The sequence below is a fragment of the Trachymyrmex septentrionalis genome, unplaced genomic scaffold (genome assembly GCF_001594115.1).
Source record: "Trachymyrmex septentrionalis isolate Tsep2-gDNA-1 unplaced genomic scaffold, Tsep1.0 scaffold21, whole genome shotgun sequence".
Classification (NCBI taxonomy): domain Eukaryota; kingdom Metazoa; phylum Arthropoda; class Insecta; order Hymenoptera; family Formicidae; genus Trachymyrmex; species Trachymyrmex septentrionalis.
In genome coordinates this window covers 1183253-1198998 of record NW_017305288.1, presented here as the reverse complement: position 1 = coordinate 1198998, position 15746 = coordinate 1183253, and the positions used below count along the sequence as shown (strand labels likewise).

The 15746-nt window shown below is 36.7% G+C and overlaps 3 protein-coding genes across 4 annotated transcripts in view; 1 reads left to right on the top strand and 2 right to left on the bottom strand.

Annotated features, from left to right (window-relative positions):
* The window catches only part of LOC108748098 (protein eyes shut), a 7296-nt gene extending 7192 nt beyond the window's left edge, over positions 1–104 (top strand). Inside the window, exon 16 of the mRNA XM_018486103.1 lies at positions 29–104. Within this exon, the coding sequence (XP_018341605.1) occupies positions 29–80 (52 nt within the window). The 3' untranslated portion in view covers positions 81–104. The remainder of the gene's footprint in view (positions 1–28) is intronic.
* LOC108748099 (ATP synthase mitochondrial F1 complex assembly factor 2) lies at positions 23–1930 on the bottom strand. Its single transcript, XM_018486104.1, has 6 exons — positions 1731–1930; positions 1419–1612; positions 1024–1134; positions 756–936; positions 574–689; positions 23–428 (listed from the first exon to the last, which is right to left on the bottom strand). Exons 1-6 carry the CDS (start codon positions 1819–1821, stop codon positions 282–284), a joined length of 840 nt encoding a protein of 279 aa, XP_018341606.1. The 5' UTR covers positions 1822–1930; the 3' UTR covers positions 23–281.
* Positions 1931–2481: 551 nt separating this feature from the next.
* The window catches only part of LOC108748030 (rho GTPase-activating protein 20-like), a 208336-nt gene continuing 195071 nt past the window's right edge, over positions 2482–15746 (bottom strand). For both annotated transcript variants that reach the window (XM_018485981.1, XM_018485982.1), the window contains 7 exons: positions 9114–9296; positions 7471–7629; positions 7129–7346; positions 6855–6981; positions 5804–6468; positions 5350–5651; positions 2482–5210 (listed from right to left, as the gene is read on the bottom strand). In XM_018485981.1, coding sequence (XP_018341483.1) covers positions 4009–5210; positions 5350–5651; positions 5804–6468; positions 6855–6981; positions 7129–7346; positions 7471–7629; positions 9114–9296 — 2856 coding nt within the window. In that variant the 3' untranslated portion in view covers positions 2482–4008. The remainder of the gene's footprint in view (positions 5211–5349; positions 5652–5803; positions 6469–6854; positions 6982–7128; positions 7347–7470; positions 7630–9113; positions 9297–15746) is intronic.

Below are 15746 nucleotides of genomic sequence, written 5' to 3'. Positions count from 1 at the left end.
TATATATAATTGTTCATCGTCTTTTCAGTTGCATTTGTACAAAGGAATGGGTTGGGCCTGACTGTTCCATTCCTATCTAAATCTATCTAATCGTCGCTGAAAACTAGATAGTTCTTCTAGATGCCCGTAAGGAATTTCTCTCTCGCAGTTTTTATTAATTACTACGAAAGGAGGAATCGGTCGGCATCGGTGTTATGTTATACATATATTACAGTGAACATGTTGTTCTTACAAATTTTATGTCTATTGATGTAGTGGTTTTCTAATAATCTAAAATAAGATTAGCTTACATTAGAGACGTTAATTTTGGGTCGAGAAGTGGCGGAATGAGAGTTCAAATATACAAATAACATCGCCGCCGATAAACGAGCCTGCAGATCTTGTTTGCTGTATTCGTGATGCCATTCTACGTTGCCCCAATGGGAAATCTATGTATAAAAGAACATAATAATGACATAGAAATATATACACTAGAAATATATCACTAACATATTGTAATAGATAACGGAAAACAAAATGGACTCTCACAATCACAATTTTTATCATAAATCCAATCGAGAAGGTGATATATACCTGATATTCTTCTTCTAGACGTGAAAGACTTACAGCTTCCGGGATATTAATTACTCTTGCAGCTGTGGCAAGAGTTAAAATAACTGATTTTAATCCATCCATTGCATATACAAGACCTATTGTAGATAGTAATTAATATATACAAACATAGACCATTCTATCTCACAAAATTCTATTATTACCATAAATACTATTGAAATTATGAGATAATAAATGTCTCGTTAATGCAGCTTTGGTTTCCATAGATACTGTAGGTGCCTGTATACTCTGAGTTCTCATAATCTCTATATTGTAATGTTCACAAAACCAATGAACTATTGGTTCCCACTTTTCAATTTGTAACTGATACAGTTCATCCACTTCCTAAAATCATAAAAACTATTGTAATCAAGATACTATCACATTAAAAATAATATTGAAAAAATATAAATAATTTATATAAGTATTTACACTCGAATAAAATAAAATTGTGTCCATTTCTAAACAGTTCACTATGTGATTGACCAGTTCTATTTTGGTACGATTGTGCGGATTGTCCAATACAGTATTGCACAAGGATGTCTACAATGGAAAATCAGAAAAATGTTAGCATATGTTTATATGTATTTAGATACAAAATATCATATGAACTGGTAATGCCAAATTACTAAATTATAATAATACCAAGTATATTTGTAATTCTAAAATAATTTCTGTATCTTGTTAAATCAACTATGATTACAATAATATAATAAATTATTAGATTCAAAATAATTATTCCATCATGATATTCTTGTGATGTATGGAATAATAATATAAAATCAATTAAATTAAATTATTCATATATATAGTTATATTGGTTATACCAAGTGCATGCTTCCTCTGTCGATTGTCCCCTTTTGTGCATCCCATTCGGCAGCCACCGCTAAGGCCAGAGGTTTGCTGTTCACCTCGAATATTCTACCCTGCGGTGTCTTCAACTTCCTCTGGTCCAGAGTAACCTCAAACTTGTCGCCGCTCGAAAGTATGTTCGTCCTTCTATAAAATCGTTTCACGGTGGCTACAAGTGTCCAGTTTTATTATGCACTTAGTAACAATCGTATTCAATTCAAGCATATTAGGAAACGTCAATGTAATCTAAAAAAATAATAGTGTTTTGAACAAAATATAATTATTACCCATATTTCTTACAACCAAGGAAGTTGACACAAATTTATGGCATGTAAAATAATATAGTGTATTGATCAATTTGTTAAGTATTTGTGGCATGTTGCTTATTATTATTTTAATGGTTTTTTTTTCCAAAACATTCAAATTTAAGGAAGAATGAGCAGACGATTCACAACAACATTAATATGTAGCGTCAAATAGTGGCCAATAATGTAATTTACTCTTAAAAACAGTGCAGTAGGTATTACAGAATTCTGCACTGCTAATGATGATAATGTAATGGCGTACGTCATTCAATAGCCATTGGTATAGAAGATTTCTTCTTGAAAATTTTTTGTATAATTTTAAATATATTTATTTTTATTTGTAAATATTTTACTTTCATAGACTTCAAATGTCTATTTGATTACTTTGTATTTAAAAATCACATAAAATAAATAAAAGATATATAAATCTAAATTCTCAATATAAAAAATTAAATTATTATAAACTATTTTTTAAATTTGTCCAATTTTTTCATTTTTTCAATTTAAAATTAATCACCATTTTTTTAAATAAATATTTTATCAGTTCTGAGAAATATATTTAATAAATAGGAAAAATATTTTTGTAATATAATTAATTATATATGCAATTTTGTCACACAAAATAAACGGGTTATATTGAAAAACATCCGTAAGTGTATAAAATACGAAATATATATATATTTGCTTTTTTATAGCATAACATATATAATTTAGATAAGTATACATATGGGTGTTACATTGTACCATAAGTTCAATGATATAAAAGATGACAGGGTTTACAATTTAATATATACAAAGAACGGCAAAGTCGCATAGTATACAACACTTTAACGCTTCTTGTATTCTATAGCCGTTAAGAAGATAATCGTATTAGAAGATAATTGTATTCACGCACACAATATTTTATATTTGCAAATCATGTTACAATTGTCAGAGAAAACAAAGTTTATTATTATTAATTATGAGGAAGATTATTATTCAATGCAAAAGGAAAAATCTGGCAAATAGGCATATCTGGAAAAGAAAATATTGAAGAGATAATTTTGTCAATCAAATTTTGTTAAAACACAACTGACTAATGCGTTGTTAACAAAGCCATTTCAAAAAATGACATTAGAAAAAAGTGTGATCTTTCTTTACTTACAGTCAGCTTTAAATTGATATCAGTTATGAGTGCGCAAAACGAAATATCTTACAATGTCCTTTAGAAAACGAGTTCTCTTCTACATAACGTCATCGTTATGATTGTTCCCACAACATGGTCTTGGCTTCTCATAAACTTAAAACATATAAACGCGCTGTTGCATCGATAGAAAAGGGCACTCGGTTTGAAGAACGCATCCGTTAAAATTAATTTATAAGAATAAAAGATTTTCTGTTTAAAGATAAAAAATATAGTACAGAATGTTACATGATCGTCGCGCGCATTATTGTGCCTTTTATTGCGCCGCTAACAAACAGCATCAGATTGTATTTCCACAAAACTTTGAATGTTTATAGAAAATTCATCTCTCATTAATGTTTTTATAAACGTTATTTGTGTAAGAAAAGAATTACTTATATATTGTCCGTTTATTTAGTCTATGCTTCTTAGTTAGCTATCTAAATACAAATATTAAACCTACTAACATAATATGAATTAACACTCGTGGAAGCACCCTGAATCACTGAATGACAGTCGCAGGCCCGAATTCTCGATTTAGCATAGTGTTTAAATCTTGATATAACCATAGCTACGTTCGAAAACAATATTTAAATCCCCTTGTATATCATTTTATTCTTATTGTTCACTAAACAAGAACAAAATAATACACTGGGCCATTCGGGTGATGTTTCCAAATGTGTCTCATCTGAATCAAAGTTTCGTCTATTTATGCAAAAAATTCAAATCAAAATGTATATCGAATGAACACATTTAGTATCGAAAACGTGACAGAAGAACACGGGCCAAGATCTATTATCGGCGGTTACGAATAAACAGCGAATTTTGCATTTCGCCGTCTGACTTTGTTTCATTCATCTCGCTATCTCTAAGTTTGATCAAAAAAGGACGATAAGTACTCATCGCTCTTAACGAAAAATCGCGACGGCGCGATTTAAAAACGCCATCTCTTTATCCCGATACATGTTTCGGTTTGGACTAGGTTCAATCATCGTAGCGACTCTACGACTTGGACATTATACACGCCGGGATAATGAGAGAGAGGAATAGAGATACATTCGATAATTAAGAACCAGTAAGAGAATTTGACATTTGTTCTCAGACATAGCTCTCATCGTCGACGACGGATCTGCCGAATCCTAGATGCCTCGTCGTAATAGGAGCGCGAGGTTGCGGTGGTGGTCGATAAGGTGGTGGCGGTGGTAGAGATCTGGACCTACCCGCAACTTTATGCCTGTCCTCGAGGTTCATATGCACTGGTGGCAGATGTCTGAGCCTTGGCGGCAATGGTGGCGGTGTGTCTGGCCATGTAGTTCTTTCCTCCTGTTCATCCTCGCTGAGGTCGACTACACTTTTATAGGAATCGTTCACATCCGCAGTTCCATAAACCTCAGTCGATCGACTCCTCTCATCGCAATATGTAATCTTACCGTCAGATTCACCATTTGATTCCTTACTTTTGCAGTATTTAAGCGCTTCCATATATATTGCCTTTACCCTAACAAAGTCATCGTATAATTCACGATCGCGGGCTTGACGACGGCGCTCTTTCTCCGACATTGGTGACTCCAGACTCACGTATTGTACCTCGGAGGATTTGGCTTTCTTAAACTCATAACAATCGCTACCAGAGCGAGTTGTATCGCCACCACCCGTTAGATCCTGCTCCGAGTCATGAATCGATACCCGTTCGGCACTTCGAATGTCCTGTTGCAAGCTTTTACTATTGTAATCCTCCGTTAATATATCATAGCTTACGTTTAACTGTCTGCTTCGATAAGTCTTACAGTTCTCTACATTTTCTTTCATCGTGTCCTGTCTAAGATACTCCCTATCGTATGTGTCCTTGTCACTAAATCTCTCTTTTCTGTGCTCGTGTTCGTCCAATTTGTTCGTTCTGGGTGTTCTTTTGAGCTGTGCCCGCAACCAATCTTGCCGTTGGAAATTAGATGATTGAGACGGATTGGGGTAACACCCGTTGGTCTTTTCCTCTCTGAAGTTGTGCTCCGTGTTACTCGTATGATTATGATTGCTGGATCCGTAACCATTCAATCTTTCCTCCCATCCGCATCTATAAACTGGCATGTAGGTTTTATTATTAGACTTCTCTTCTTTCGCAAAAGATTTATCGTAATTGGTAGACGAAGGGGCATTTGGGGCAGAATCTTCTGAGCCTACCGGCGATTCCGGGATGAATAATTGGCAATCTGATAAGGTCAAGCCTGAGTCCCTTGACAAAGACATAGGGTCTCTACGTGGTGCTTCTGTTAGTTCCAGACTATCCAAGGATATTCCACCTGCTGCATCATAAGAGACTAATTAATAACGGATAACGTAATTATTAAAATGTTTTAATCAATATTTTAATAATTTCTTTTGATTTAACATTTTTTGATATAACAATAATTTAACAGCATAATACGTAATTGTAATACTTACAGTGAAGACTGTCGGTACTTTCCTCGGCTCCACTGTCGCTGCGTGTATCTTCCCCGAGGAGCTGCGTGACACTGGTGCCAAACAAATCCTCACAATGACGTATTAACATTTCCGTGATTGTCGGGATCGCTCTACTTTGATTCACTGACGGATTCGAAGACCAAAGCAAACTCGGACCACAGCAAACGCCAAGATTGCTGGCGCACATGAGATTACGTTTCGATCGCCTCGCCACATGATGCAGTACACAAATCAAATGCGAAAGTAATGTGAAATTCGCCCTCGGTAGCCTATCTAAAATGCTGCAAATTTTTTCCAATTAGTTTCATTTTATCAAAAATAATTTTGTTAATAACAATAACAAATGTAATAATTAACATATAAATTTTAATAAGACATATAAATTCATATCATTTTAATTTTAACATAAATTATAATCTAAAAATAAATAAACCTTTTAATGGTTTGGACAGGATTCGGCGTGTTTAAACTGTCCATCCAGAGGGGAAATAGATGGAAGGTCAAGAGAGGATCCGGCAAAGATCTCAAGAAGTCTTTCAGCAAAGCTGCCACTGCTATAATTGGAGCATCCTCCAGACAACTAGGATCTCCTGTGGACTCGATCTGTTCACGCAACTCTCGTACGATTCGAACATTTGCGGACTTGCGGAATATTCCCTGCATGAAAGGACCTTTCGCGAATAATTGCTGTAACATCACGAGAACGGGTTTGGGCAGGCCATTCTCGTCCAACCGCGATAGAGGTACGCCAAAGAGGTTTGTATTTAACGACAACGAGCGGCGCAACAAGCCCGTTATTTTCGACCGATTGTTCTTCTTCGCGGGTGTCTTCATCACGGGCCTGAGAATGAAGTGGCACAAGTCGACGCCGCTATTGTTGATGTGCACCAGGTCGAAACCCTCATCTGTCGATAGCATATGTCGTAGACGTGACATCTTCACGGCGAATGGTCGCTCGTGTCCTATCAACGGATATGGTGGTTCGTCTGGGAACGTTCGAGCCCAAAGCTGGAAGGGTCCTTGAAGACCCCACAGCGGCGTCGCTTCCTTCACGCAGTCATGCGCTGTCATGTCGGAACGGGCTTTGATTGTCTTGAACTGCAAGGTGCGAAAAATAGCACATATGTATTTTTCCCTCTCCAGATTACAAAGGAATGAATAATACGGCGCGCGGTTCATTGAAATTTGTTTACCGACGATAGCGTTTACCTAACGGAAATTTATTCGTGATCCAAGCAGTTTATACATTTATACAACGTCAATGAATTATGAACGATGATTGAAGCCGGCACAATAGCGATTTTAACTCGGCACCGACGAGTTTTGCGATACAAAAAAGACACTTCTCACGAAGAAAAATATTACCAGGAATGTCGAATGATCAAATCCCGCGGATTCGAGTATGCGCAAAGAATGGATTGTAGGCGAAGGAGGCGTGACCGTGAATGTATCCGCTTTTGCGTGAAAAGACGGGGCATACTTACGTAATCGGTGTGCGTGTCGTTGTCATGATATACGACTTGGATGTTCGTCTCTGGTGGCTCCTTCATGCTCTCCTTTTGCACGAGATCACTCAAACGTCCCCACCAGAGATCTCGCGTTGCGGCGGTCCTGTAAAGATAATTTCACCATGATAATGATAATTATTGTTAAACTTTCCGAAACTACTACTGATATTTTTAACATTTAAATTTTAATCATTATAATCGATTTTGGATATAACAAAGATATATCGGTTTTGGAAAAAAGCTTGCTTACATGAAAGTCGCTACAACGTTTGTAGTAGGCCAGCCAATGACGAAGCTGGTTTCAGCGGACTTGCTGGTTTCTGCCACGTCTTCTATGTGACCGGCCGTGAGCCAGAGCTCACTCATTTTTACAATTTGCTTTAGCTTAAAGTTCCCGCTGCTACGGGCTTTCGCAATAAGCAAAAGGTCAGTGAAGAGGAAGAGGTGCCTTTCTTGAGATTGCATGCCCTAAAATCAACAAGTCTTAAAATCCGATCGCCTTAAATAACATTAATAAAGTCTTAATCTTCATTAAAACGTGCAAATGTATGCGCATATTTTAATTTTCATAACTTCCTGAAGCTTTTCGTACCGTGGTGAACTGAACTGGCGTTTCCAAAAGAAAAGTCCTAGTCGGCGATTTCGTCGGAGATGAAGTACTATCCGTGGTATCCAGAGTTTTTTGAGAAAGTCCTCTTGTTAGCCTTACTGGAGTACTACCGTTTCTTTTACGTAACATATTTTTTGTTTTCTGAAAACAAATTAGATTAAAATTTAGCGGATGACTAACAATGATTAGTTATTTCTAAAAAAAAAAAAAATTTTTAATTCGATATAATTCTCATCTAAATATATTTAATCTTTTTTTCATAGAAGAAAGAAAAAAGAAACTTTTATGTTAGATTATCTAAATAACACAAAACCTAAATGCAAATTTAAAGCTCTCCTTGTCTCGACTCGATCGGGAAATTTCGCAGGGCTTACAGCATGCTAATTTTATCGTCGCATTTAATCGCGTCGTATAACATCACACACGTGCCAGCGAAAGTAGCGAGTGCTCTCGTAGCGGATCGAACGGACGGATTAACATACATGGGCTTATTAGATTCTCTGACACGGTCCAACATCCTCTATTTTTCACTCGCCATTCGTTTTTAGTTACGAAATCACCTCTGGCAGTCCCGATTGGATAGTAACACACCTTCGTCTCATTGTAATCGTGTTGTTACAACGCATAAAAGCCCAGACAAGACATTGATACGTCCAACGCGCCAGATAGATTATTCGCTATCATTTATATTTTATAGCATTGGAAAGTGCATCGCCCGAGGATTTTAACAGCGAAAGTTTCGAGTGTCATTACCGACGGACACTAATGTTTTATGGGATAAAAATGTTTCGAAGCAACTGCGCAAATGTTTTTCCTTGAATAAAGAAATAATAATTTTAAGTGATTGTTATTTCTGCCATAATAATATTACGACCGTAATTTTTGCATTCCATGACGTACAAGAAAAAAAAGCTGATCTTACAATTTCGAAATACGCAAGAAAAAATATATTATACGTTGAGATATTAAAGAAAAAATCGTGATTCACGATATTAGAATCTAAAGACAGCAGCAAAATTCCTTTTTTTTTTTAGACTCTTTTTACTTCTTTATAGTACTAACTTTCGCTGTACTTGTACCGTTACTGTACGAAAAAAGAATGACGTACTTTTCACGGAAATAATATAAGTACGTTCCATTGTCATATCATTGCCAGTCTCTATCTCGGTGGCATAGTTTCTAGTTTGTTTCCATATATTTTTTTGTGCTGACACAGAAAGTGAGCGCTCTATTGAACGAACGACACACCGTCAATTTCACCGTTCGCAACAATCAGCGGGTGAAAATGTAGCTGAGAGAAATTATCAGATATACGCTTCATATCCTGATGGATATGCGAATGAACGTGGGAAGGAAGTGCGTATACACGCAGAAAAATGAGATGCGTCTAAACGACCGTGAGAAAGACTGCATTACAAGGCGCATTGTCCGCGATACCGTTTGTCACAACGCTGTTGTTTGTCGCTGTTCGTATATACATTTTTCACGAGAAAAATAATAGGCCGCCTTTGCATAAACATTTTTATCGTCGTCGCGACTTTTAACTGAACTCCCGATCGCATATCTCTGGGAATTACAGATGGCGAAAAATATTTTATATCTCAATGAGAATAACCGTGTCGTACCGTGGTGACAACGTCTCGCTCGTGCAGCCGCAAATTGTCACCGGGGAACAATTCTTGGATGCGATGAAGGTCACCCTCTAACTGTCCACGATGGAGAACCGACCCGCTGTCAATGCACTCGCTATCTATCAAGCTCCTTGCTTCTTGTCCCAGGTACCTCTCGTAATCGGCGAGCCTTTGCACCTGCGCAAATGAAATGTACAATTTCGTAAAACCTTTATCACACAAAAAATCGTAACATAATACATTTTTTACATGACGACGAAAAAAAATTACACGTTGCACACTTCTATCGTGGCCGAGCTTGGGAAATCTTATCGTGCAGCCGAGAAATTCCCGATTGCGTGAACAGTCTTTACGTAACGCTGATAATTTTCGACAAATTGCCGTTCGATGGAATTGGCAATTTCCAAAGGCATTACGAAAATAGAAAAGGGAAGCGTCGCGGTGGGGAGACCCATGGACACTTTCTCTGATATTGACTTACTGGAAAAACGCGATGTGATATCTCTTTAATAATCATCACGGAACGCGGAAATAAATGGGAAACGTCGACCGGATCGGGCACGGCCTCGGAAATGCGTCGATTCGTGTTCTCTTCTCGCTGCAACGAACGCGATAATTATCATTCACGGAGTCGGAGGTGCGTTATGTAAATCGACAACATGTCATTATTTGATGTACGTACGATTGTGCTCATGTCATAGTCGACGACCGTATGCAGGGACTGATTCAGACTGGCTGTTGCAACATGTCACGTGTACGGCTTCATTAGACGTTTATAAATGACAGCGATAATATACAAGCATATATTCTAACGTATCAATAAATATAGCATTGTTCAATGAAAGCGAAAATTATAAGACTCATCTATAACATTCCTTTACCGTTGTTCATGTCTAGAATAGGAAATATATATATAATATCAGAATTAATATCAATATTAACAAAAAGTGAAAAATGACGTGATTTTCTGTATTATATAAATATATGTATATATAATCATTTTCCATTTTCTTTTCGTTAATATTAACTTATATACTGTCTCCTCCCCTATTACTTTGTGGAGATTTTGTCACATATCTTGGGTTTCTCATGGTAATAATCAACATCATCGATCTTAAAGTTAACAATCAATCATAGTAATAAAATAGAAAAAAAGATTCCATATGTATGCCGATCCGAATTTAAACATCTTAAACGTGGATTATTGTCAGTTTCGTGAAAAATCGTGAATGATTCTACAAATTATGTAAATCCCACTCGACTTCGACAACAAATCTCACCGTAGAATCCGACGACGTGGTATTATATAGGCCACCGTCAAATTTCGTCGGTGACACTCGATTATCCCGACTGATAGCCGTGGTGCTCGCGCGATTCGCTTCTTAATTATCATAACGTGGCAGGTAGTTACCGTGCCCGAGGAAATGTGCGCGAGTAGGCGGCCGTTGATGGCTCTTGTACGTGCTCTGAATTAATTCGCAGTTACCGCAAAATATCGCCATCGGCAAAATTTCGAACGATCGCCGCCGCCGCCGCCGCCGCCGCCGCCGCGTTTCACTATTACTCGCGGAATCGTAAGACGGCGAAATTCTCGAGGCTCTGCGCGCAACACATTTATCGTCTTTCTATATTAAACGCTATTCCGGATTTAATAAATTACGAAACATTCACGTGATGAAATAATATCAAACGTAAAAGTCTACAGAAAGTGCGAAAGATTGTTTAAACAAAATAGGAGAGAGCGCGAATCTGTACCGTTAATCTTTATTGCCGATGCGATGATGTAATGCAATTTCTATTCTCGTTATTATATACATATATATTAATTAATTATAAATTATTACTTTATTTATTCTATTATATTGTATTATTTATTATGAGCGTGAAGCGTGGCGTGGCAGACAACGCACTGGTCTATCATGCCCAGATTCGATCCCAGTAGAAACCAAAATATTTACGTTCGTGTCTCCTCTTGAAAAAGGCCAGCAACCTCCCGAGAGTATCTCTTTGCCCACAGAAACACCTCTTGAAAAATCCACCGTTCGAAATCGGCATTAAAACTAGGTCCCATATGCTCGTGACAATTAAATAATCAGTCTGCGCATCACAAGCATATGAGAGAGATGTAACCGGTCAGAGGCATAACACAAGAAGAGGAAAGTACTATATTTATTATATTATTTTATCACGTATTAAATAAAAATACATAATTAAAAAAAATTAATAGAGAGAGAGAGAGAGAGAGAGAGAATAGGAGAAAAAAATATCACCTTGAGATTCTCTCGAGGAAAAAACTGAAGCTTGCCAAGCTCTTCCTCGAGGCTATCTTACGCGTTACGAAGCTTCTTTTAGGTACAATTCCATGATGAATGCTACAACGGCATTCGTTACCATGTTTTCTCTTTCGCGTGTAATCTCCGCTTCACGTAGATACCTGTTATTGGCATTCGCGGACGTATACCCGTCCCCGCGCATATTCGAGAATGGGGAATTTAGCATGTCTTCCTTCACTGTTCGCATCTCTCGCTCTCCTTCGTTCAATTTCTCATCGTCATTGTCTTGAACCTGTCACGTGACGCATACGTTACTTTTACGGCACCGTTTCCGAGCTTCTTTTCGCACACTTTCACCGCATGTCGCGACATGATTATTATGTTTCTAGAAATATAGACTCGAATACAGCTGACACTCGATACGCCGCAATTGATCGTAAACGATACTTCATACCATCATCTCAATCAGGTTTTAAGGAAACCGGAGCAATTCTTGTTGAAGAGTTTATGTCTTAATAATTTAAAATTACTATGACAAGTTGGTTGTTGGTCAACTTTTCAAAATGAATTTTAAAAATTCTTCAAGTTTTCAAGATGTGGAAAAGATAATAATGACAATGGGGATCATTATTAATGCCAGATGAATGTCAGGATTTCTTCTTGCATGTTAAAGAGCCACTGTACATTGCAAACACGAGACAAGAATATGGACGCGTAAAGGAAACAGATTGACAGAAATTCATTCGTTACGGAGACTAAGATTTTGATAAGTCTTTGATCATGTTAGAAGTATTTTAAAGAATTTTCGCTAATACTCCAGATGCTAAACATTTTTCTTCAACATTATGAATAATCAGCATTACACAAGTAGTATATATCATATGTTGTTTATTAGATACACATAAATATTTTTAATATTTTATCAATTTTTAATTTTTTTCGAAATGTTTCGCCTATTTCGAAAAATCAATAAAAAACCGGACAAGAATTTTATCTACTTTAAAAATACCATAAAATACTTTGCATCATTTGAAATTTCTTTTCCTGCTTGTTTGAATAAATTATCAAATATTTAGACTTATATAGTTCTTACATGATTAAGTTTTAGAGGTTTCTATTTAAAAAAAATGTTATTTATTGTTAGACATATAAACTGTGAGGAAAGATACATAAAGAGAAAGATTCAATACACATAAACGAGAAAGAAGAAAATATTTCACAAATTACAAAAATCATCAATAACGATCATATTCCTCCTCATAGTTTTCTCTTTTAATACTTAACATTTTTTTCTCGTTTGGATTATCGATTTCTAAAACCTCTTCTTTTAAAATATAATTAATTCATTACGGTTTATTACATCGGTTAGTGTCAGCAAATTTGTACAACAACCAAATATATAATCGTTCAGGCGTCGATCAATCATTTAATCAGTCATTAATGAAGAGGGAGAGAACTATTGAAATGGTGAGGAAAAGGATTGAAGGATACGGACATGGACAATACCCTTTTTTCTCGCTTTACGTGAACGCATCATCGAACGATTTGAATATCGTTGCGACACGATATTCAATTGATGATACATCCAATTCTACAAATGCGAACCTGTATCTGTATACATCCGCCTTTAAGCATATATGCAGACGTATATATCTGAAAGGTATATACCGTTAGCACCGACGGCGACCTCGCGAGACGACTACCTCGGGCGCGCTATTTCTCAACAGCGGGGCACGTTTACACCTCACGTGTATCCGCCATATCGCGCGAACCCTTCCGCGCTTCCTCGCGGGATTCCCCCTTTGACGTTGAGCGCACGTACAACGGTAAATCGCGGAACGAAATTCCGCCGTGAAGCGCGCTATTCTTCCGAGCTCGAGAGACGCACGTGGAATGCACGTGGATATGATGGGAGAATAGCGACTTTTTACGCAAACAGCAGGAACTTTTCGCTTGAAGAATTTGTAACCTTAGCCTAAGCGGATAACCCTAAGTGGTCGGACATCTCGAGGATGAACGTTCACTGAAAGGACTTTGTTAATTTAACAAGCCACCAGTAATCACCTTTAACCGGTGATCGGTAAATATGTGACAACAAATTTTGTCGTTGCGTTTGCTACTAGTCTGCTACACCAATTATTAGTAACAGAAGCAAACTGAGAGCAATTATTAGTAACAGAAGCAAACTATAGAATCTAACCTATCTTTTGGATAGACTTTAGGCTCGTTTACATAGAATTCGTGGAGTCTTAAGTCGTAGGAAACCGATCAAGCGCAGTCAAATGTAGGGAGAATACTTGATTAGAATTGATCAATTTCTTATGACTTGGGATCCTGCAATCGTCTACGATTTTTATATACAGGGTGTCTCTTAAAGTAAGGTCGGAGCTGCATTGGGGGTGTAGAATGGGTCAAGGGGAACAAAAAAGTTTCATACCATTTTGCAATTTTCGCAATAGTTAACAAGATATTAATTACTAAAAATGGCCGAATATTGGCCTTTAATAATTTTTTTCTCAAATACTATCAACTCTACAGAAAAAACTGTAAGAGAACAAAAATCGTTATTTTCTTCTCATAAAATTCTGAGAATTTTTTCAGAATTTTTTAATACCGTATTTTCTCATAATAATAAAAATAAGAAAATGCAGATAATACTAAAAAGTTGATAAAAAATTCTGAAAAAATTCTTAGAGTTCTATGAGAAAAAAATAAACAATTTTTATCTCTTATAGGTTTTTTGTAAAATTGATAGTATTTGAGAAAAAAATTATTAAAGGCCAATATTCGGCCATTTTTAGTAATTAATATCTTGTTAACTATTGCGAAAATTACAAAATGGTATAAGACTTTTTTCTTCCCGTTGACCCATTCTACAATACATCCCAATGCAGCTCCGACCTTACTTAACAGACACCCTGTATATATAAGCCTCTTATTTGCCAGCGATACTATTGATTATTTGTTACATTGACGAATTAATTTGCAATCATAAACAAATCGATCGGTTTTTTAACAAATATCACATTTGCTTTCCCTTGATTTGTTCCTATAACAAAATCATTTCTCTCAGTGTTAATGTTTTGATGCAAAAATTCCGCGCAGCAGGAATTAAAATAATCAACGTCAATAGATAAAAAATCTCTGCTATCAAATAGATCTTCTAATTTCGGCCGTATCTCGTTATCGAGAATTCTTCTAGACATCAACTTAATAATCACAATCACCACGATAACATTATGTTAATATCGATATTTGATAATTTTTCCTAATGTTTGAAAAGTACTCAATTGTTGGAAGTAAAATATATCGTAAGGTATCTAAACATCTCTCTCGTGTCAATATGGTACAACTCTTACGCTCAATAATGTGCCAATCTCGCCGGTTGTTGTCGAGTAATTTTTATTTGGATCGCTGCAACGGCGAGACGTACGCAAGGTACACGGAATGTCGAAGCCCGCGGGGCACGTGGAATATAACTTTTCCATCGGCATCTCTATATTACGAGAAGAACGGAGAGAATACGCACGTACACTGGTCATATACAGGGTGTCCTATAAAAGTCTTTCAACAAACTTAATCTCGTTTAATTAATTTGCGTTCTATTCTTTCGTGTAAGACGAGAATTTTATTCAGACACTTAATTGGCAAAAGAAGGTTCAGGCACTGAGGAAAATATATTGCAAGAGTTACGGAAAATTAAGTAGGTAAGTCCAAAGTTATTCATGAGAAAACAATGATACGATACAGTTTGTTGATAATGATGATGAATGTAAGAATATGTGTCAGAAATGAAATACTTTGCCAAGAAAAATGGATTCTTGTGTAGCCGTGCGCACGCAACTTCTCGGGGGACACTCTGTACGTGTGCACGCGGGACAAATTGCTACGGCGTGGCGCAACGTCGAGAACACCTGTCTCGATGTTACAAAACCCGCTTCCTAGGTGCTTTACGCACATGCTTGAGCAGCGTGCCTAGACGTGGAGCAAAGGTCCGCCGTTTCAAGGATCGGGAACATTTCACTCGTCCCCGAGGAGAAATTGATATATAGGTGCGTGGAAATAATATCTCGAGATTCTCATTTTATTCGACATGAAGTTCTATCAATCAGTTCGCAGATTGTTTAGACTTTTTTAGACCGAAGATTATTTTGATAACTTGAAACTTCAATTTGAACCGAGCTCCCGATTCAAGCTTCGGATAATACCATTCAATTTCGAATACCGTGCTGTACACTCGATACATTTTGTGCACTAACTGTAGCATCTTTTTTCTTTAATTAAAACATTTTTTTTGTATTATTGCAAGTTTCAGGGCTGCGAGCGTAATGGTTCGGCGAGTCGTAAGTGAAAT